Source organism: Dromiciops gliroides, chromosome 6, assembly GCF_019393635.1.
Source record: "Dromiciops gliroides isolate mDroGli1 chromosome 6, mDroGli1.pri, whole genome shotgun sequence".
NCBI lineage: Eukaryota > Metazoa > Chordata > Mammalia > Microbiotheria > Microbiotheriidae > Dromiciops > Dromiciops gliroides.
Genome location: NC_057866.1, coordinates 17,239,381 through 17,260,595, shown reverse-complemented (window position 1 = coordinate 17,260,595; position 21,215 = coordinate 17,239,381). Strand labels below are relative to the sequence as shown.

At 47.4% G+C, this 21,215-nt stretch overlaps 1 protein-coding gene across 7 annotated transcripts; it reads right to left on the bottom strand.

The window, feature by feature from the left end:
* Positions 1–2: 2 nt before the first annotated feature.
* On the bottom strand, positions 3–21,036 carry BTBD18 (BTB domain containing 18). Of its 7 annotated transcripts, none has more exons than XM_043972593.1 (5): positions 20,931–21,036; positions 20,209–20,324; positions 19,414–19,489; positions 18,200–18,368; positions 3–2,634 (listed from the first exon to the last, which is right to left on the bottom strand). In XM_043972593.1, the coding sequence occupies exons 4-5, from the start codon at positions 18,321–18,323 to the stop codon at positions 584–586; spliced, it is 2,175 nt and encodes a 724-aa protein (XP_043828528.1). In that variant the 5' UTR covers positions 18,324–18,368; positions 19,414–19,489; positions 20,209–20,324; positions 20,931–21,036; the 3' UTR covers positions 3–583. The 7 variants fall into 7 exon arrangements, with proteins under 7 accessions (XP_043828528.1, XP_043828534.1, XP_043828529.1 ...); XM_043972599.1 differs by lacking the exon at positions 20,209–20,324 and adding an exon at positions 3,507–3,610 and having other exon boundaries at positions 20,931–20,954; XM_043972594.1 differs by lacking the exon at positions 20,931–21,036 and adding an exon at positions 20,750–20,838.
* Positions 21,037–21,215: the final 179 nt, after the last annotated feature.

Here is a 21,215-nt window from a genome sequence, read left to right as displayed (position 1 = left end):
TTTTAAAACGGTTTATTCCAAGTGAAGTGCACCTCCTCTAAACCCACTTCCTGGAAGTGAAGCAACGGTCTCCCCTGGGTCTCCAGCAGAGCTATCGAGACAACCCGAGGGTGAACACCTGAGAATGTCAAGGAAGAAGGACTAGCCAGATGGGGGGGCCATTCCCCTACCCCCCCTCCTTCTGCTCTGCAAGACCTACCACGGGCTGCCTGCCCCCCACCTCCTTTTGCCTGCATTGGCTGTTACTAAGGCATCCCTACCAGGCCCTAGGTAGGAGGTCCACACTCTTAGCTCCGAAACCACTAAGTACCTGCCGTGGGCTTCCTTTCCTTATTCCAAGGTAAGGCAGAACGAGCCCTCACCGTGGAACAAGAGATGGAAACGCACCTTAGTAAATAAATACTTCCTACCCAGGCTAGTATTCCTCGTCCTGTGCCGATTTCCAGAGCAAAAGGAAGGTGGGCGAGGAGCCCCTGGGGGAGTGGCATGTCCCTGCCTCATTCACATGCTCAGGTTCACCCTCTATTGTCACCGGAGCTCTTACTAGCCTCAGTGAATAACTTCCCCTCAGTGGACACCCCAACTACGTCAAGATATCCACCTCCGTTTCCGATTCCGAGGAGGGGTCGGGCCACACGGAGAGGCCGTGGAAGGGCACCTGCCCAACCCGTGCTGTCCAGTCCACTACATCGATCTCTCCTTCTTCTTCCAGGCTACCAGGGGACAGTCCTAGCTTCTCTGAGTCCTCAAGCTCCTCCTCCTTGATCTCTGGGCATGCCACTACTGAGTCTCCTTCCGGGTATAGTGTATCATCAGTGACAGAGGGTTTCCCGTAACTAGTGTCCACCCAGCTGGAGCAGGGAGGTGACAGGTCTCCGTAGGGTGTGTGGAAGTGGACGGGGGACTGTGTACAGAGCAATTTCTCTCCCTGCCCATCTGGCTGGGTGCTGGTCGTTCCAGGCTCTGAAGTCCATGTGGTGGACACAGCTAGTCCTTCCCCTTCACTCACATGAGAGGCCACGAGGGGGCTAAGAGGCTCCACTGACACCTTCTCCTCTCTGATTTTGACCGGGTCCTTCTCTAGTCCAGCAAACTCTCTTGGCCACAGCTCCACGTCTGGTAAACACCATTCTTCTCCTTCCACCCAGTTCTTTTCAGGCTCAGTCAGGGGATAGGTGGGGGTCCTCGAGTTTCCAGCCCTGGGACTCTCCAGGGAATCTACCGAAGGGCCGATATCAGAGTCACAAAGCATGAAGTCCAAGATTTCCTCGAGCTCGCTGGTGGCGGCTGCGCTGGTGATGCGGTATTCCTCTGCTTCACAAGGCTGACCCAACAAGGAAGGAACAAACTCATAGGGCTCCCTGCAGTCTCCACCCAACAGGGCTTCGGCCTCTTTCTCCACCATGTCACTGATGTCTGGGAATTCTGTCTTCACCACTGCCTGCTCTGGAAACTGAATGGTGGGCAGCAGCGTCTCCTGGAGCCCGGAACAAGCTGGGGAATCTAATGGGCACAGACCGATTTCAACAGACGGCTTGTCTTCTTCCTCCATGAGGACCATCCCCGGCCCCTGAGTCTCCTCTGCAGATTCTCCCTCTGGTCCTGGGGTTGGCTGGCTCTCCTGAGAATCCCTGGAAGGAGATTCCTGGACCACCTCCCAGCAGCTCCCATTAACAATCTTTCGGAGCTTGACTCGCCCCACCTGCCCTTCTTCTGCAGAGTCTGAGCTATGGGCCCTAGCCTCAGGGCTCCGCTTCTTATTTCCCCCCACCTTGGTGGGAAGGGAAGGACTAGAAGTACCCTCTAGAAGGGTGGCCTTTCCTGGCCCCTGCTCTTCTTCTGTGACCTCCTTACTTGAGGTCTTCTGTCGCCAGAGTCGGCGGCTGGGTGGCGTGGGGGCTGAACGGGGCCCTGTTACGGTGCTGAGGGACTTGGCTGGACAAACATCAGGAGAGAGTTTTGAGCGGCTCAACCTAATCTTCCTGGGCAACAGAGGTTCATCCACAGTGGGGCTCGGCGGGAGGAGCTCGGCAGCCACGGGGCCTGGCACCTGCTTGTTCTCCTTGGGTTCCTGACTCTGGTCCTTAGGTGAAGAGCTTTCTACCTCTGTGGGAGGGCAGATCCTGGGTTTCCCCTTCGTTGGAAAGGGGCCTGCCAAGTTCTCTGTGTTCTGCCCTTTGCTTTCCTCCTGAGCATCTTCCTTCCCCAAGGGTTTCGGCTTCCCAGTGCCAGGGGTACAGGCAGCCTGGGGAGGAGGCAGGGGAGTTCGGGGGCGACGGCTGGGTCCCACCACCCGGGCAGAGATTGGCGTGCTGGGTGGGGGCTGCAAGCATTCCCGATTCAAGCGCCTGCCCTGTGCTGCCCGCACCAGCTTTCCACCTTCCAGCTGCAGCGACTCTAGTTCTGACACCCGAAGCTGGCGGGCGGCCAAAAGGACATCCTGGGCTTCTTCCCGGGAGACTTCCATCTCTGAGGTGTAGAGGAAATCCACCAGCTTTCGGAGAGTGCCAATCTTCAGGCCCCCCAGTTCTAACACCACCTTCCGGCCCTGGGCAGGCCGCTCTCGCTCCAGGCGTTCAGTGAAGAAGGGGCTGCAGGCTGAGAGGATGCAGCAGTGAGCTGGCACTGCCTCACCTGGAGGGGAACCCACCCAAACACGTCAGTGTCACAGTCAGTGGACAACGCGCCAGCCCCCCCCCCCCCCCTTAAGGAGTCTCAGACGGAAAGGGAAATCACCTTTAGATCACCATCAGAAACAGAGGAGAGGAAACTTACCTAAGGACCCACACTGAATTAATGGCAGAGGCCGCGGGGATGGGGTTGGCCTGACTCCTGGGCCAGCCATCCCAAACGACCCAACCGTTCATTTGCCTTCCAAGAGGACGAACAAGAAGTAGCAAAGTCCTGAGCCAAATGTAAGAAAACTGTACCACAAAGGCCTTGAGAGAACCACTCAAGACCATCTTTCTAGCAATGCCCAGGCAATTTAAGGTCTAAGTCCCAGGAAAATACTACTATAATGCCTATAGATAGCCCTGTGCCCCAACCCCCAGAGGAAAAAGACTTTTTAAAGTTTTTAAATTTTTTTGTGGGGCAATGAGGGTTAAGTGACTTGCCCAAGGCCACACAGCTAGCGTCAAGTGTCTGAGGCCAAATTTGAACTCAGGTCTGGTGCTTTTATCCACTGCGCCACCTAGCTGCCCCCTCAAAAATATTTTGAACAGCTCTTTCCATAGTAGCCCAAACCTAGGAGACTAAGTTTTCTCTCAATTTAAATTATGGTAATAGGAATGTAATGGAATATTATTGTGCCATAGGAAATGATGAAATAGTTTCAGAGGAAACTCAGAAGACTTCTATGAATTGATACTGAGGGAAATGAGCAGAACTAGAACAATTTATACAGGTGATATCCCTGTTTTAGATAAAAACAGTTTTGAAAGACTTTAGAACTGTGGGTGCAAATAAATGACAAGTCCAGATGTTCAAAGGAGAACATCCCTTACCTCCTGCCAGAGAGGTGATGAGCTCAACATGACATTCTTTCAGATACGGTTCGGTCAGAATTTGTTTTGCTGGATTATGCATGCTTATGAGGAAGGTTTTGTTGCTGTTCAGTGGAAGTCAAGATGATAGGATGGAATGATTATGAATGCATGTAAAAATAAATGTATTTACCAACAAGGAAAAAAAATCAGAACTCTCAGGGAAGACTCATGTACATATTAACTGGTTACTAACTGGTCTCCCTGCTTTCCACTGAATACCTTCTACTCCCCGCCACCCCCCACTTTTTTTTTTTTTTTTGGCAGGGCAATGAGGGTTTAGTGACTTGTCCAGGGTCACACAGCTAGTAAGTGTCAAGTGTCTGAGGCTGGATTTCAACTCAGGTCCTCCTGCCTCCAGGGCCGGTGCTCTATCTACTGTGCCCTCTAGCTTCCCCTTGCTTCTTTCCTATATAGTCTTCCTCCATCAGAATGTAAGCTCCTGAAGGACAGGGAATCTTTTTCCTTGTACTTGTATTCCTGGGGGGGTAAACGAGCTGGCACAGTGGACAGAGTCCTGCCCCTGCAGTCAAGGGGACCAGAGTTCAAATCTCTCCTCAGACACTTACAAGTCACTTTTAACCCCAAATGCCTTAAAACAAAACAAAACAAAAAAAGAAAAACACCCGGGGCCATCTCCAGTTGTCTGATATGTCTCTTGCCACTAGACCCAGATGGCTCTGGAGGAGAGAGTGAAGCTGGTGACCTTACTCTGCCCTCCCTCACTTAAATCCAGCTCAGTGCAAGCCATGACATTACCCCAATGTCTTGGTCCCAACATGTATTCCTAACACTGAGCACAGTGCATGACCCATAATGAGTGCTTAAAAGAAATGCTTGAGGACTGACTGCTCCTCACTTTTTCTTTTCTCTCTCTTTTTTTTGGTGGAGCAATAGGGGTTAAGTAACTTGCCCAAGGTCACACAGCTAGTAAGTGTCAAGTGTCTGAGGCTAGATTTGAACTCAGGTACTGCTGAATACAGGGCAGATGCTCTATCCACTGCGCCACCTAGCTGCCCCTCCTCACTTTCTTTTGATGAGGGCTACTATTGGCTCTCTAGTTTTAATTTTGTAGTTAAGTGCCCACCTGACCCAAATGGCCGTGGAGCACCTGGATCTTCCTTTGTTAGCCCACCTTAAGGAGGTAGGGGCAAGGGAAAGGGGACCATTCTAACCCTGACATTCCAGACAAGTTTTGGTTGTTCTGCCCAGGAGAGATACTGAAAGGGCAATCCACTATGAATCCCATCCCCCTCAACCAATTACAGGAGTCACAGGTACCCATGTAGAGATGCTAACAGTCTGTAAGAAGAGGCAACGCAGGATAGGGACAGAGATAAAGAACACAGTGGCTAAGAGTAAGGATTCCAAAAGAACTCAACAAGCTAGAGGACTGTCCCGAATCAAACGCAGATGACAATGAATAGGGCTCAAGGATAAGTCTTATATCTGGATTCAAAACTAAAGCAGTTTGTCTGTAAAGGGTCTGGGGTTTTTAGTAGGCTGCAAGGGTTAACACAAACATGAGCAAGTGATACAGGATGTGAAAGGACACGAAGAAGCAAGCACCTACTCAGAAACTAAGCCTCACATCTCATCGGATCCTCCAAGAGCCCTGGGAGGCAGGTTACTATTATCTATCTATTCTCCCCCACCCCCCCCCCCCACATATTTATACAATTTAGGAAGCAAAGCGGAAAAAGCCCTACTATCTTACCAAAAATTCTGCTAAACTTCTCAGACTGATCAACAATTGTTTAGTAGAAAATTTTACAGCATTTCAATGCACACAAACATTTGCAATAACCCCCAATGCTTTGTGTTTTAAGAAGAGAAAAGTCCAAGCACAATTCACCATCAAAAGGTAATTCATTCCCCTTCAGTAGTCTCTCAGGCTCAAGAATGAGAGCATCCTTTTCAGCAGTGCAATGATCCAAGACAATTCCAACAAACTTATGATGGAAAATGTTCTTCAGAATGTGGGTTCTGAATGCAGATTAAACCACACTGTTTCTACTTTTGTTTTTACTTTTTCAAGGATTTCCCCTTTTGTTCTGATTCTTCTTTCACAACATGACTAATAGAGAAATGTGTTTAATGTGATCGCACATATATAACCTATATCAAATTTCTTTCTTTCTTGGGGAGGGGGAGGGAAAGGAGGGAGAAACATTTGGAACGGAAAATCTTACGAAAACAAATGTTGAAAACTATCTTTGGGGGCAGCTAGGTGGCACAGTGGATAAAGCACTGGCCCTGGATTCAGGACGATCCGAGTTCAAATCCAGCCTCAGACACTTGACACTTAATATGAGGCCACACTGACAGGCACAGTATCCACGATCAGGAAGGTTGTGCTTTACCTGATCAGAGACACCTAGACTACAATGCTTAGTTCCAGTCACTACATTTTAGAAAGGTCGTTGATAAGTCAGAGCCCAATGAGGCGAATCTGGATAGTGACAGCCATTGAGTTTATGTAATGAAAGGTTTGGTTAAAGAAATGTCCCCAAAAATATTCTGCCTGGATATGAGGAAAGATATGTCATTGGTTTTGCAGATTTGAGAAGACATTCATGAGCTCTGGCCGACTGAAATGAACAAGACCAAGAGAACAGTTTATACATCTATAACAGCAGCAGCAACAGCACTGGAAAGAGGAATATGTTGGAGAGGCGTCGGCATTCAGGATCCGTGCAATGACCAACCAGAATTCCACGGCTGAAGAACTCAGGTGCAGATGGAAATGTATTTTTAGGTATCATCAAAGTGAGGGATTTGTTTTGCTTAACTATACATATTTATTAAGGATTTTCTTTTTCTTTTCAACAATGAGGAGTGAGAAACAGGAAAGAGAGAAAATAAATTTTTCATTAATTAAAAATATGAAATTAGACAAAAAGGGTAGATGGCCACATGATATGCTTTAGAAGGGACTCTTGTGGAGTGTGGATTTGACCAGATGGTCAGTGAGGTCACTCAAAAGGGTTGTAAAAACACTGTGACTCCTGGCCCATGTTTCTTTTATCACAGCATTACCTTGAGACATCTATCTAAATATAAGGAGTAAATTTTATATATATCTCATAAGCATTGCAGTATCCTCAGTACCTTTAGGTAAAGTCAGGAAGTTATGGTTTGGATCTTGCTTCTTGACCCCTCGAAAGTCACTTGAAATCTCACCTCTAGTACCTACCTCAAAGGGTTACTAGGGGATCATATGTGAGCAAACACTAAAAATTCTCTGCCCACTTTAAAGGGCTACAGAAATGTCAGCTATCATTATGATTATTATTAGTCCATTAATCTGTAGGAACTCCCTACAAGTGCATAATAAACATCAGCCAGTGGAGAAAGGGGAGCTCTCAGAAGTTGGCTTACTGGGTTCTACTGTCCCAGCTGTTCCAACAACAGAACTGCCTGGCACAAAATCTCTAACTTTAGAATCACAAAGATTTTTATTGTTCAGTTCCCTCAGTGGATGCGCTAGCAGCCCTTAGGAGGGGGCCCATCATTTTTTAGATACAAAATCACAAGCCAGAAGAGTAAAAGAAACTCAAGTTGGGAAACCCGAGAGAGAAAACCTGAGAAGCTGCTCACTAAGACTTTCTCATGCTAGAATAAAGTGGATTCTTATATGATTTAGGGCTGGAAGAGACATTAAAAGATGAGCTAATCCAATCCTGATTTGAGAGATGAGGAAACTGAGGCCCATAGAAAAGTGGACAAGACATAAGTTGGCCCCCAAATTCTGTGTCTCCAAATTGAGTCCTCTTGGCATTATGCCACAGAAGTCTCTAGCTGGTGATTTCTTTCTTTCTTCCTTCCTTTCTTTCTTCCATGAGGCAATTGGGGTTAAGTGATTTGCCCAGGGTCACACAGCTAGTAAGTGTTAAGTGTCTGAGGCCGGATTTGAACTCAGGTCCTCCTGAATCCAGGGCTGGTGCTTTATCCACTGTACCACCTAGCTACCCTTAGCTGGTGATTTCTAATGAAATATATATGTGTGTGTGTATGCAATATATCTACCTTTTTTTTTTTTTAGTGAGGCAATTGGGGTTAAGTGACTTGCCCAGGGTCACACAGCTAGTAAGTGTAAGTGTCTGAGGCCGGATTTGAACTCAGGTACTCCTGACACCAGGGCTGGTGCTCTATCCACTGCGCCACCTAGCTGCCCTGTAAAATTTAGTCTTTTTTTTTTTTTTTTTCCGGGGGAATGAGGGTTAAGTGACTTGCCCATGGTCACACAGCTAGTGCCAAGTGTCTGAGGTCACATTTGAACTCAGGTCCTCCTGAATCCAGGGCTGGTGCTTTATCCACTGAGCTACCTAGCTGCCCTCTCTCTCTATATATATTTTAAGAAGCAAAGAGAAAAATCCCTACTGTTGCACCAAAAACTTCTCACAGACTGATCAACAACCTGTTGAGTAATAGAAAGTTTTACAGCATTTCAAGGCACACAAACATTTATAATAACTCCCATTGTTTTGTTTTGTTTTTTGAAGGAGAGAAAAGTCCAAGGACAATTCACCATCAAAAGAGAATTCATTCTTCTTCAGTAGTCTCTCAGTCTCAAGAATGAGAGCAAGAAATCAAGGACCACAGGGACACAGGTGGATTTTACCTCACTTATGGCCACTGAAAACAGATAAAGAAGAGGAAAACTCATTTGGGAAGTAAACAGCTGGCTAAGATGACAAAGGGATTTGAATTTCTAGATCTTAAAATGTAAGAATAACAGGTTCCTGTCCAGGAATGGCGTGAGCTAGCAAGAGTTGGCAAGAACATATCTTTGCCTAGTATCCTGCAAATCTAATCAAAAGGGCTTTAAAATAAATAAGTATGAGTTTGAGTTAGGGAGAAAACAGCATATACATACTCACAGACATACACACATGCATATATACATACATGTCCTTAAAAGTAACTAAAAGAAAAGAAAAACAGCATTTGAGACACCCAGGAGTCTGCAGGACACAAAATCTAAGAAAGTAACCTCCAATATTAATATACAAATGCACAAAATCAGCACAAGGAACTAAAGGAAGAAAGGGATTTTGACAGCTCCTGGGTATCAGAGTGATGATGCCCAGACTAAACCTGGTTCTGGAGGATAGTGTAAAAGGGGGTGGGGAGGCTGGTACTAAAGATTCAGAGGGTATACTGAGGCAGGCAGTGTGGTATGCTGGAAAGAGCACCAGCTCTGGCAGAATCAGAAGATCCAAGTACAGCTTGGAGAATTAAGGAGGGGACAGTCCTTACTCAGTATTAGTCCCACGTCTGCAGGGTTATGTTGTTCACACCAGAGAACGGTAACTAGGAAAATGAAGGGTCACAACCCCATTTTCTATGGGGAACAAGGGAAGAAAGGGGGTATATTTAGTTGTGTCCATGAAAAGAAACATCTGATTCTTCGTGGCCCCATTTAGTGTTTGCAACTGGAACTGTCCAAAAGTGGAATGACATCTCAAGAGGTGCTACGTTCCCACTCACGGTAGATCTCTATCAGAAATTAGGGCAGATGAGAGAGCACCAGCCCTGGATTCAGGAGGACCTGAGTTCAAGTCCAGCCTGTAAGAGGAGGCAACAGGTCACACAGGATAGGGATAGAGATAAAGAACACAGTGGCTAAGAGTAAGGATTCCAAAAGAACTCAACAAGCTAGAGGACTGTCCCGAATCAAACGCAGATGACAATGAATAGGGCTCAAGGATAAGTCTTATATCTGGATTCAAAACTAAAGCAGTTTGTCTGTAAAGGGTCTGGGGTTTTTAGTAGGCTGCAAGGGTTAACACAAACATGAGCAAGTGATACAAGATGTGAAAGGACACGAAGAAGCAAGCACCTACTCAGAAACTAAGCTTCACATCTCATCGGATCCTCCAAGAGCCCTGGGAGGCAGGTTACTATTATCTATCTATTCTCCCCCACCCCCCCCCACATATTTATACAATTTAGGAAGCAAAGCGGAAAAAGCCCTACTATCTTACCAAAAATTCTGCTAAACTTCTCAGACTGATCAACAATTGTTTAGTAGAAAATTTTACAGCATTTCAATGCACACAGACATTTGCAATAACCCCCAATGCTTTGTGTTTTAAGAAGAGAAAAGTCCAAGCACAATTCACCATCAAAAGGTAATTCATTCCCCTTCAGTAGTCTCTCAGGCTCAAGAATGAGAGCATCCTTTTCAGCAGTGCAATGATCCAAGACAATTCCAACAAACTTATAATGGAAAATGTTCTTCAGAATGTGGGTTCTGAATGCAGATTAAACCATACTTCAAATCCAACCTCAGACACTTGACACTTACTACCTGTGTGACCCTGGACAAGTCATTTAATCTTCATTGCCCCACCAAAAATAAAGTTAGGGCAGCTAGGTGGTGCAGTGGATAGAGTGCCAAATCTGGAGTCAAGAAGATTCCTCTTCCAGAATTCAAATCTGGCTTCAGACAAATACTATCTGGGTAAGTCACTTCACCCTGTTTTCCTCAGTTTCCTTATCTGTAAGATGAGCTGGAGGAGGAAATGGGAAAGTGCTTCAGAATCTTTGCCAAGAAAAGCCCAAATGGGGTCAACAAAGAGTTGGACACATCTGAAAAATGACTGAATAACAACAAAACAGAAGTTGAATATGTTATGTGGTGGTGGGTTGGATGAGATGGCCCCCAAGTTCCTTCCAATTCCTATATTTTGTGATTCAGTGACATCTCATCTCTGACATTTACTACTCTTGTAATCTTGGGAAACTCATTTTAACCTCCCTGGGCCTCAGTTTCCTCATATGTAAAATACCAGCCTGTGATCTATGATCATATATGGGGAAATTCCAGAACCAAAGAAATAAATGTGGGGGAGAATATTTGACTAAAGATTAATGAAGGAGGCAATTCCAGCCAAGATAGCAGCTAGGTGGCACAGTGGATAGAGCACCGGCCCTGGAGTCAGGAGGACCTAAGTTCAAATCCGGCCTCAGACACTTAACACTTACTAGCTGTGTGACCCTGGGCAAGTCACTTAACTCCAATTGCCTCACCAAAAAACAAAACAAACACACACACACACATACACACACACACACACAAAGATAGCAGCCTGACTGGAGGCTGGCCACCCAGCTCCCACATACCTCCACCAGCAAAAATCCTGAAACTCTCACGAGACCAAATAATGATCAAGAAATCCAACAAGATGTTTCTTATACATTTTTTTTTTTTAGTGAGGCAATGGGGGTTAAGTGACTTGCCCAGGGTCACACAGCTAGTAAGTGTCAAGTGTCTGAGGCCAGATTTGAACTCAGGTCCTCCTGACTCCAGGGCCAGTGCTCTATCCACTGTGCAACCTAGCTGCCCCCAACAAGATGTTTCTTAACAGGGGTTTTGTTTTTCTTATTCTCTCAAGGGGGAGGGAGGAAGATGAGGGAGAAGGGAGGGAAAAAAGGCAGATCTTCATGAAAATAAAGAAGCAAAGGTACAGGCAGACCTGGGGCAAGGCATCTATATGCCTGTGTGTCAATATCCACTAAAGGCTGTTTTCACCCTAACATATAAAACTAGACATCACAAAATAAATACCTATATGCCATGGAAGAGTGATGCTTTTTTTGGCATTAAAAGTATCTCTGTTGGGGCAGCTAGGTGGCGCAGTGGATAGAGCACCGGCCCTGGAGTCAGGAGGACCTGAGTTCAAATCCGGCCCCAGAAACTTAACACTTACTGGCTGTGTGACCCTGGGCAAGTCACTTAACCCCAACTGCCTCACTAAAAAAAAAAAAGTATCTATGTTCATTAAAAGTCCTATTATGAAAGTTCTGAATTATATAGTAACAGAGTTTCAGTTTCTTTTATGACTCTTTATTGTTCTTTATATAATGAAGTGTTTATTTGTTGGTGATTGTTAAATTCACAATACAAAAAGGGGAAAAAACCAACATGAAACTCTCCTAAGTGAGTGGTTCCACCCCAGAACTGAAGAAAAAAATCAGCCAGTAACCCCTGAACAACAGGCAAGGGGTGGGATGTGGAATCAGCAAACCTAGCGCCAGCCAGCCTAGGCAAACAAGTTGTGGCCTCCCAGAGCAGGGAAAGAAACATCTATCATCGATGTTTCTTTCTCTGAAAGCAGCAAAAGTAGAAGGCTCCAGGGTGACCAGAAACCCATGGTAAGATCACTGGTAGTCCTAGGGAACAGCATCAATCAGTGCTCCAGCTCAGAACGGGTCATCCCAAGGCTCTGATGTCAGAGAAGTCATAGAAAGCCCTGAGTATCCCGTGTTCTACACCTCAAAGATCCAGAGGGACTGAACTCTAGGGGTAGTCACCACTGAATCCCAGTTGACCTAGGGTGAGGCCAAGGAGGGTCAACCACCCTACCCAAAAGTATACAGGCTTGGCAGAACCTGCCTTCAACAAAGCCTTAATTCAGGAATCAAACCTCGAGAGATGAGTAAGCCAAAGACACCAACTGACCAGTATCAAAAATTATTGTAAATCTAAAAATCCCACAAAAAGAAAGAATTCTGTTTCAATTGCAAGGATAATCTCAAAGAGAAAAATGGCTTTTCAACAAGTAATACCCAGAAGAAAAGAAGTAAGAGATAAATGAAATGGTTTGGAAGAGAAAGTGGTAAACCTTAGCCAAGTGATAGACTCCCTGAAAACCAAAAGAGTAAATCAAGAAATTAACAAGTGCATGAGGCAGCAAGAAATATTAAAACAAAATCAAAAGAGGGAAAAAAATAGAAGAAAACGTAAACTATTTGTTATCAGAAACAACTGACCTAGAAAACAGGTCAAAAAAGATAATTTACGAATCACTGGACTCCCTAAAAATCATGCATGACCCCAAAAGAAAAACCTGAATGTTCTAATGCAAGAAATCACAACTGAAAACTGCTGAGATTGATCAGAACCAGGGCAAAGGAACCCACTCATCACTTCCTGAAAGAGGCCACCCCAGATCCAGAGCTTTCAATCAGCCAGAAGGCATAAGGCTCAAGCACCAAGGAACCAGTGAGGATGTGTTACATGAAACCTGGCAGTTCTTACTTTAAAAAAGAGATATAGAGAGTACAATGTTCCGAAAGGCAAGAGAAAAGCTTACAGGTTGCTTCTCTAACTTAACCTGCAAAGCTGAGTATAATTCTCCAAGGGCGAAAAATGCCCTTTTGAAATAGAGAGGACTTCAGACACTTCTGAGGAAAAGTCCAGAGCTCAGCAGCAACTCTGAAATGCAAACAGAAGAGTCCAGAGGAACCTAGAAATGGAAAGTAAGCAAAGTACTGAAAGGGGCAGTATATAAAGTACTGCTAGTATTCTAATGGGAAAAAGAAACAAGTGTCCTTCAAAACTTTAAGTCTTTAAAGGGTATTAAGGAAATTAAATCAGAAAAAGAGGGGGCCCAGGAGGAAGGGGAGATGAGGACTGGTTCTGTTTTGAAGAGGATAAAGAGAAGGGTGAGTAAAAAGTTCAGGAAGGAGGAAGAGGAGGGTAGAACTTGCAATTTCTCCTAACTGGGGTACATGAGAACAGTCTAAAAAGCATGGAAGGAGTGGGAGGAAAGAAAATGGGTATTAGATGAACCCTCAGTCTTCCTGGAAATGGACAAAGGAGGGTTAACACACATAAACAGGATGATGTAGAAATACATCAAATTCAACAGCTTGGGTGTTTGGGGTAATATAAATATGTATGTTGAAGTCCCTTATTCTGAGGGTAAGAATTAGAGAGGAGAAAAAAGATGGCGACCCAGGCACTGAACTCACTGAGGAAGGAAAATGTCTTGGAGGTTAATAGCTAATGGGTAAATATAAGAATCTTAGAATCTTAACTGGGTGATAAATATGGATTGAATAAACTTCCCAGAAGGAAAGATTACTGAGTACCAGTGGCAATCGGGAGCAAGGACTATTCTGACGAGCCCCTACCCCCGACTATTAGTCAGGGGGTCCCTGTGAAAGGGGAACCAGTGCAGCAAAGGGTAACTAGTGATGCCTTATTATCGAGAGCAGATGCTCCAGAGAACACAGTGGGAGGGGTGGGCAGACTGAAGTGGGCCACTCAGATGGGAATAAGGGAGTAGACAATCACAGAACTGGGCTGGTTCAATGACAACCAAGGGCCTGCTGATGTTAAAACAAAGAATGTCACCCAATCACTTCTTTAAAATATATAGAAAAGAACAAAGTTCAGAAGGAAGAACAGACAAACAAGACACTTTTGAAAGTAGATGTGGTGTATATTTTTTGGAAAACAAGCAAAATGAAATAGGATATTTTTGTGTTTTGCTGTTTACATGGAAATGTTTTTGTTTTTATGTTAAAATTTCAAAAATAAAACTGTTTAAGAATTAATGTAGGAGCAAAGAGAGACAACAGCATCTGTGGTATAATGGATACTTTGCTGGGCTTGGAGTCAGGAAGACCTGGGGTTAACTCTTGCCTTAAGATACTTATCAGCTATGAGGCTCTGGGGAAGTCAGTTAACCTCTTGGTGACTCAACTTCCTCATTTGTAAAACTGGGCATAAAAAGGACTTTTCTCACATGGGGTTGTTGTGAGGATTATATTCCTTTTTATTTTTTTTTTTTTGAGGCAATTGGGGTTAAGTGACTTGTCCAGGCTCACACAGCTAATAAATGTTAAGTGTCTGAGGCCAGATTTGAACTCAGGTCCTCCTGAATCCAGGGCTGGTGCTCTATCCACTGAGCCACCTAGCTGCCCCTGTTGTGAGGATTAAATGAGAAGAGGTGAAATTCTTTATAAAACTTAATGTTTACATTATCATTGTTGTTACTATTAGGGGAGAAGGGAGCCAGCAGAAAGTCAAGAGATTTGCAAAGAGCAAAAATAAAACATTCTGAAAGATCAACAGATGAAGATAAAATGTTCTCTTTAAAGCATGCTACAGGCAGCCAGGACATAGAAAAAAGGAAAGAGAGGAGTCTTGGAAATACATTACTAGTTTGGCTTAAGAGTGGTGATACAGGGGCAGCTAGGTGGTGCAGTGGATAGAGCACCAGCCCTGGATTCAGGAGGACCTGAGTTCAAATCTGGCCTCAGACACTTAACACTTGCTAGCTGTGTGACCCTGGGCAAGTCACTTAACCCCAATTGCCTCACCCCCCCTCCCAAAAAAGAGTGGTGATACCGTAGTAATGGGTGACTTCACCTACCCAGACATCTGCTTGAGCTCTCCTCCTCTGTCAAAAGCTTTCTTCTTTTTTCTTTCTTTTTCTTTTTTTTTGCAGGGCAATGAAGGTTAAGTGATTTGCCCAGGGTCACACAGCTAGTAAGTGTCAAGTGTCTGAGGCCAGATTTGAACTCAGGTACTTCTGAATTCAGGGCTGGTGTTCTATCTACTGCACTACCTAAGCTGCCCTGCTCCCATGTCAAAAGCTTTCTTAACCTCCAAAGAGGAAATTCTACTCTGCTTCTGGTTTTCAATTACAGAGAGGTTTAGATTTAAGGACTGGTTGCTGGAGTAGAAATGGAGCACCAAAAAAACCATCAAATTCTATAGGGGAAGTCAGCCTGGGATGGATGAATAGGAAATTCTGAGCACAGAAAGGGAAACAATTCCAATAAGGAGGAAAAACAGGAGTGAAGAGACCAATGTAGCTATATGGGGAGGAACTCAATAATTTTCCAAATGAATTAATTTAAAAATTAACTTTTGAAAAGAACAAAGTGCTCTATCGATAGAGTCCAGGGTGAAAGCTAAGCATGAGTTGAGGCTGCCAGTTCAGATACTGACACAACCAAGAAGGGGTGCTTTTCATCACTGTTGTTTGAAGCTGTACTAAGACAATGAGAAGGATGGAAGATGGGACAGTCAGGCTGCTTGGAATGGATGGAAGGATGCTAACTGATAACATAGAGGACAGTGCTGTTCAATCTGTACTTTGCTTGTTTTTCTCTGACAAGGAGAATGAGTGACCCCTGGATTGGAAGGAGCAGAAAACACATGTCTAAGAGGGAGTTGACCATGTAGGAGAAGACCTATATGCCCTTAAAAAAATCCAGGTGAGCCAGCCCATATGTGCTACACGCTCCCAACAGGCAGATTCCATTTCTGAGCTGATGTCAGTGATGTCTGAAAGACTGGGGACAATGGAGAGAAACCACCTTCCTGGAGACAGGCAAATGTCCTCCTTTTCAAAACAGAAGAGAACAGAGCCCACAAATTCTAGGTCAGTAACTTGACTTTAAGGCTGGGAAAAATTCTAGAAAGGGTCATTAAAAAGATGGTTAATGAGTATCTACAAAAGGAATTGGTGGTTCTAAAGAGCCAGCAGAGATTCATTAAATACAAATCAAGTCACGATAATCATCTTTTCTGTCAGGGCACAAAACTATGAAAAGAAAAGAATGCTAGAGATCAAGTTTACCTAGATTTTGTAGCTGTCACTAACATTTCTCTAGTGCTTTAAGATGTACAAAGTGCTTTACAAATGGCATCTCATTTTATCCTCCCATCAATCCTGGGAGAAAGATCCTATTAGTATTATGCTAGTATTATGAAGAACTTGCCTAGGGTCATATGAATCTAGGAAAGGCTGGATTTGAACTCAGGTTTTCTTGACTCCATATTCAGTACTTTATCCACTCTGCCAAGCAACGCATGTGATAAAGTATGTCATACAATTCTTGTGGGGGATTTGGAACTGGTTGACTGTCTGGAATCAAAGAATTATAGTGACCAATGGTTCCATGTCACTTGGCAAGAGATCTCCAGTGGAGTGCCCCAGGTAGCTATGTTAGGCCCCTAGTTTCATATACAGGATGTCAAAAATTTTAATCCTTAGATCTTAAATTTTAATCTATTTAAGAAAGTTTAACGGCATTAAGCAACAGAGCTGGGATTTGAACCCAGATTCTATGACTCCAAACCTCAGTTTATTCCTTTGCGCCATACCCTAGGATGTTGAACATTTTTATCAATGATCTGGATAAAGGTATAGCTTTATCAAACTTGTAGGTAACAACAAAGCTGGGACAGAGAACTAATTCACTGGATAAAAGTCAAGATCTAAAATGATCAATAGGTAAGAGCCTTCGAATAGATCTAATAAGATGAAATTCAACGGAAAATCTCATACTTGGGTTTAATAAACAAGTGTAAGGGGAGGGAGGTTTGTGATTAGACAGCAGTTGGTCTGAAGAAGATCTGAGGATTTTAGTGGATCACAAGTTCAATCTGAGTCAGCAGGGTGAGGAGGTAGTCAAAAATGATAATGCTATCTTGAGCTTCCTTAAGAAAAGCGTGGCTTCTGGAAAAGATGGCAGCTACTCGATGGCAGCCCTGGTCTGACCTCATCTTGCAGCCCACAAGTGAGACCATCCCCTAGAGCAGCAATTCTCAAAAGTGTGAGAAGGGTCCAGAAAAACTTTTTTTTGAGTCCTGTTTTCAAAAGGGTTTTCATAATAAATACTAAGATATGATCTGCCTATTAAACTACTCCCTTTTCCAATCACAAATCTGTATGAGGCCAGATTTTCTTTACATACTTCAACCAAAACAATATATCACAACAGACTGAATGTAGAAACAGACAAGAAAATCCAGTTGCCTTTGATAAAGTCAGCCATTAAAAGAGATTTGCAAATAAGTAAAACAATGCCTTCTTTTCACTCTTTTTTTTGGTTTGTTTTGGAAGAGTGTTTCATAAAACTACAGTAAAATGTAATAGGTTTCTTAGTTTTTAAAAATGAATACATAAATATTTTAAACTTTTATCAGTTTTAATTTCATTTAAGGTGAATATTGATATAAGCAGCATAAACAAAAGTTCAGTAAATGTTAACAGTTTAAAAGGGCTGTAAGCCCAAAGGCTGAGAACCACTGCCCCAGAGGAACTTCCTTCCTGGCGTCTCTCCACTATCTCAGACAGGACCACCACTTTCAGGAAAAGCCTGAGCTACTCCTTCCACTCTATTCTTTCCTCTCCAGCCAAGGCCTCCTCCCTGTATTACTAGACTTTCTTTTCCCCACTCCTCATCAGTTCTAGATCCAGGATCAAAACTGTTCCTGGATGGGATGGGTCAAACCTATTCTCCTCTGGCCCCTTTCTGCTTCCTGGTAACCCAAAGGACAAAGGTACCCCTGTCCCACTAGAATGTAAGTTGTGGTTCGAGGACAGGGACTGCCTTTGCTTTTGTATTTGAATCTTCGGTTCATAAATGCTTTTTTGTTCATTCATTCTTGGCAAGTGAAGATAGTGGAAGGAAGGAGGGTGCTTAGTAGAAGGTAAGATTTGGGGGTACAGGGGGCAGACATAATAGCTATCTGCAAGGATTTGAGGGTTGTCAATATTCTGCTTGACCCCAAAAAGCAAAATTAGAAGCATTAGATAGAAACTGGGAAAAGAAAAATTTAGGCTTGGTGTTTAGAAAAACATTCTAATAACGAGAGCAATCTCCAAATGGAACGGGTTGCCTTGGGAAGGAGCAGGCACCCCCTCACTGAAGGTCTTTGGTGACCATGTGCCCAGTGTGCTGCAGCAGTGCCATTCCTTTCAGGTACAGGCCAGACTAGATGGCCACTGCTATCCCTTCCAACTTTAAAATTCTGTGGTTTTGCCCTGAGTCCTCCCCTTCCAGGGAGCTTATCCATCCCCCCAGAGGGTTTTTCTACCCCACCATCCACCTCTTACCTTCTGCCTGCAAAAGAACATCACAGAATACGCCACTCCGCTGCTGGTGATGGAGCTGTACAAAAGCTAACCGGAGGAGCCTGGGATTCCTGTAGAGGATTTTGGGGCTCTCAGAAGAGCACATGATGATAGCTCCAGACACACGTCTCTCTGCTCACAAATCAAGTACCTGGCGAGTAAGACACAGGACATCCGAGGCTCAGTTAGGCTTTAACCATTTCTTTCTTTCTTCTACTGCAGAGCCCTGAAGGGAGAAAACCCACAATCGTACAGCCTTTCCCCCCACAACAGGCCAGCGAGATAGGAAGGGGCCAACACCATTCTGCCATTTTACAGGTGAGCAAACTGAAACTCAGAGAGGTTCAAGGATTGGTCCTCAGTCACGCAACTGCCACAGGTAGAACCCAAACCCACTGACTCTGGCTGTCTCTAAAGATCGAAGGAGATCCCAGAGAGAACTGTGCCCCTCACCAGCACACACGCCAGCTAGCCATCCTGTCCTCTAGCTGCCCTATCCTTCACAAACAAAGGACCACAGAAGAATCCTTGGAAAGGCCACCAGCATTTTCCCAAGTGACAGCCCTCACCTTGGATGGATTTGGCCTGCTCGGTCCCCAGTGGCCAGCGGAGGGCGCAGAGCATTTGGGAGAAGCCAAGCAAGTCTGAGCAGGACCCAAGGGGAATGTTTCCCCTGCATGGAGGGAAGGCCCTCGCCTGCAGGGCACCATCCCTGGGGTCCAGGAACTCGCTGTAAATGTTTCCATAACTGTCTTTCAATACTCACCAGCCTCCTTTAGATGCCCCTGCATTCTGTTTTATGCATTTAAAGCCATCATTCTGGGAAGGGTCTGTCTGCAGGCTTCTCCAGACTGAGGAGTGGGGGCGTGAAGAGGGTGTCCAAGGCACAGAGTCAGTTACAGACCCCTGGCCTGGAAGAGACCAGCTGCATCTATGCAGGGCATCAGTAAAGATTCTGGCCTGTGGCTGGATTCTCCAGGTACCAGAGACAGTCAGTCTGTCTGTGACATCCCCCCCCCCACTGCTGGGGTTTGGGCATGTAGACCCTGTCACATGGAGCCCTACTGTGTGCATGAGCCCCACCCCGTGCCCATGAGCCCTACCGTGTGCCCATGGAGCCCTACTGTCTCCAGCGCAGTGGGCAAAGGCGGCAAACAGGTCATCCCCCCCATGCACCCGCCCCCCCCACGTCTCACTTTTCCGTGTGCTCCCCCCGGCACTCGCCAGGCGCAGTCCTCAGAGCAGCGTGGACCGAAGGAGGGCACTTGTGACCTAGGCGGGGACAGAGCACACACCGTGAATTAGAACACAGGACCACAAGGCACGACCGATAGCGGCTGTGCCTGGGGATGGGGAGGGCAGCGAGGGAGGGGGGGATTCCCCAGGTGACCCCAGGAAAGGCGGGCCTTGAGGGCAGGTCCCGCAGCAGGACATCCAGCACGGGGCAGAGGCGGACCGCGTAGGGCCCTGAATGCCGACCACAGCCTCCGAAAGGGATCATTCTGGGGCTCCGAATCAGCCGGGCTCCCGCGTTAGAGAGAAGGGCCAGCGGCTGCCCCTGCTCCCTCCGCGCCTGCAGCGGGTGGTCCGCGGACCCGCCGCGCGCACACACAGTAGGGACTGGTCCGCAGACCCGCCGCGTACACACAGTAGGGGCTGGTCCGCGGACCCGCTGCACACATGCACACAACACACGCGCGCGCGCACACGCACATTCGCGCACACGCGCACATACACAAACGCACACACACAAACACACACACACAGACACACACACACAGACACACACAGAGACACACACACAGAGTAGGGGCTGGTCCGCAGACCCGCCGCGCACACAGTAGGCGCCGGTCCACACACACCCAGCAGGCACGGCGGTCCGCAGACCGCGGCGGAGCCGGAGGCCGGGCCCGGGAGGGGCGGGGAGCCCCGCGGGGAGGGAGCCCAGGCCGGGGACAGCGGCACGTGCCGCGATCTGGGGCCCGGCCCACCTGCCTCCTTCGCCGCCCTGCCCCCGGCGGCGGAGCCGCGCCACGTGTCTGCTCCAGCGGCGCCTTCCGCTCCCAGGCCGGCTCCTGTCACGACAGGCCGGCTCCGGTGTCGCGAGCTGTCAGGAGAGACCAGGGCGGCGGCGTGAAGCGGCTGCCCAGCCCATCTGCTGCTGCTGCTGCCGCTGCCGCCGCCGCGCCGCCGCCGCCGCCGCCGCCACCGCCGCCAGCCGGCGATCCCCGTACAAAGAAGGCCCTCTACAGCGCAGGCCGCCCCGTCCCACCCCCACGCCCCCACTGGCAGGCGGAGGCGGAGGCCCCAGAGGTGCGGGCTCCGGCTGGGACCGTCGGGCCTCCCCTTACCTCCCGACGCCTCCCCCTCCCCCCACCCGGGGGTCTCGCTGGGGGCCCAGGCAACCCCGTCTAAGCGTGCCTCGGGGCCCCGCCCCTGCTCCCGGCCAACCATCCAGGGGCACCCACAGGCCGGCAGCCTTCCCCTGCCCTAGCCCCCACCCGGCTCCTGCGGGCCCAGCCGGCGCTTCACCTCCGGGGCACCCCCCTGGCAGGGTTCCTCCGGCCACAGCTCGCGCTCCCAGGCCGGCCCGGGACCGATTCCCGCCCCGACCACCCTCGGGGCGCCGGGGGAACCTGGGAGCCAAGGTGGGCGTGGAAGGAAGGGCGGCCCGCAGGGGTGCCTGGGAGGGCGGGCGGAGGCGCGCTCTCACCGTCGTCGCGGCCACGCGGGGCCCCAGCTCACATCGTGCAGGGGCGGCGACGGCCGCAAGGGGCAGGCGCGGGGCCGCGCCGCGCAGCCGGGCCGGCGGACGGGGGGCCGGGGGCGGCGCGGGGCATGCGGCTCCGAGCGCGCGGCGCGGCGACGAATGGCCACGTGCCCCCCTCCCCCCCCCCCTGCCGCCGCCGCCGCCGCTGCCGCCGCCCAGCCACTGGATTGGAACGTGGGCCCGGACGGCCCCACCCAATGGCCTTCGCGGGCCCTCCTCGTTGGGACC

Bases quoted from the DNA above. Each gene is read 5' to 3' on its own strand.
- BTBD18 (XM_043972593.1), bottom strand. From the start codon at position 18,323: ATGTGCTCTTCTGAGAGCCCCAAAATCCTCTACAGGAATCCCAGGCTC. The intron at 2,635-18,199 runs GTAAGAGGTGGA...GTTCCCCTCCAG, and splicing joins TGTTCTTTTGCAGGCAGAAG to GTGAGGCAGTGCCAGCTCAC.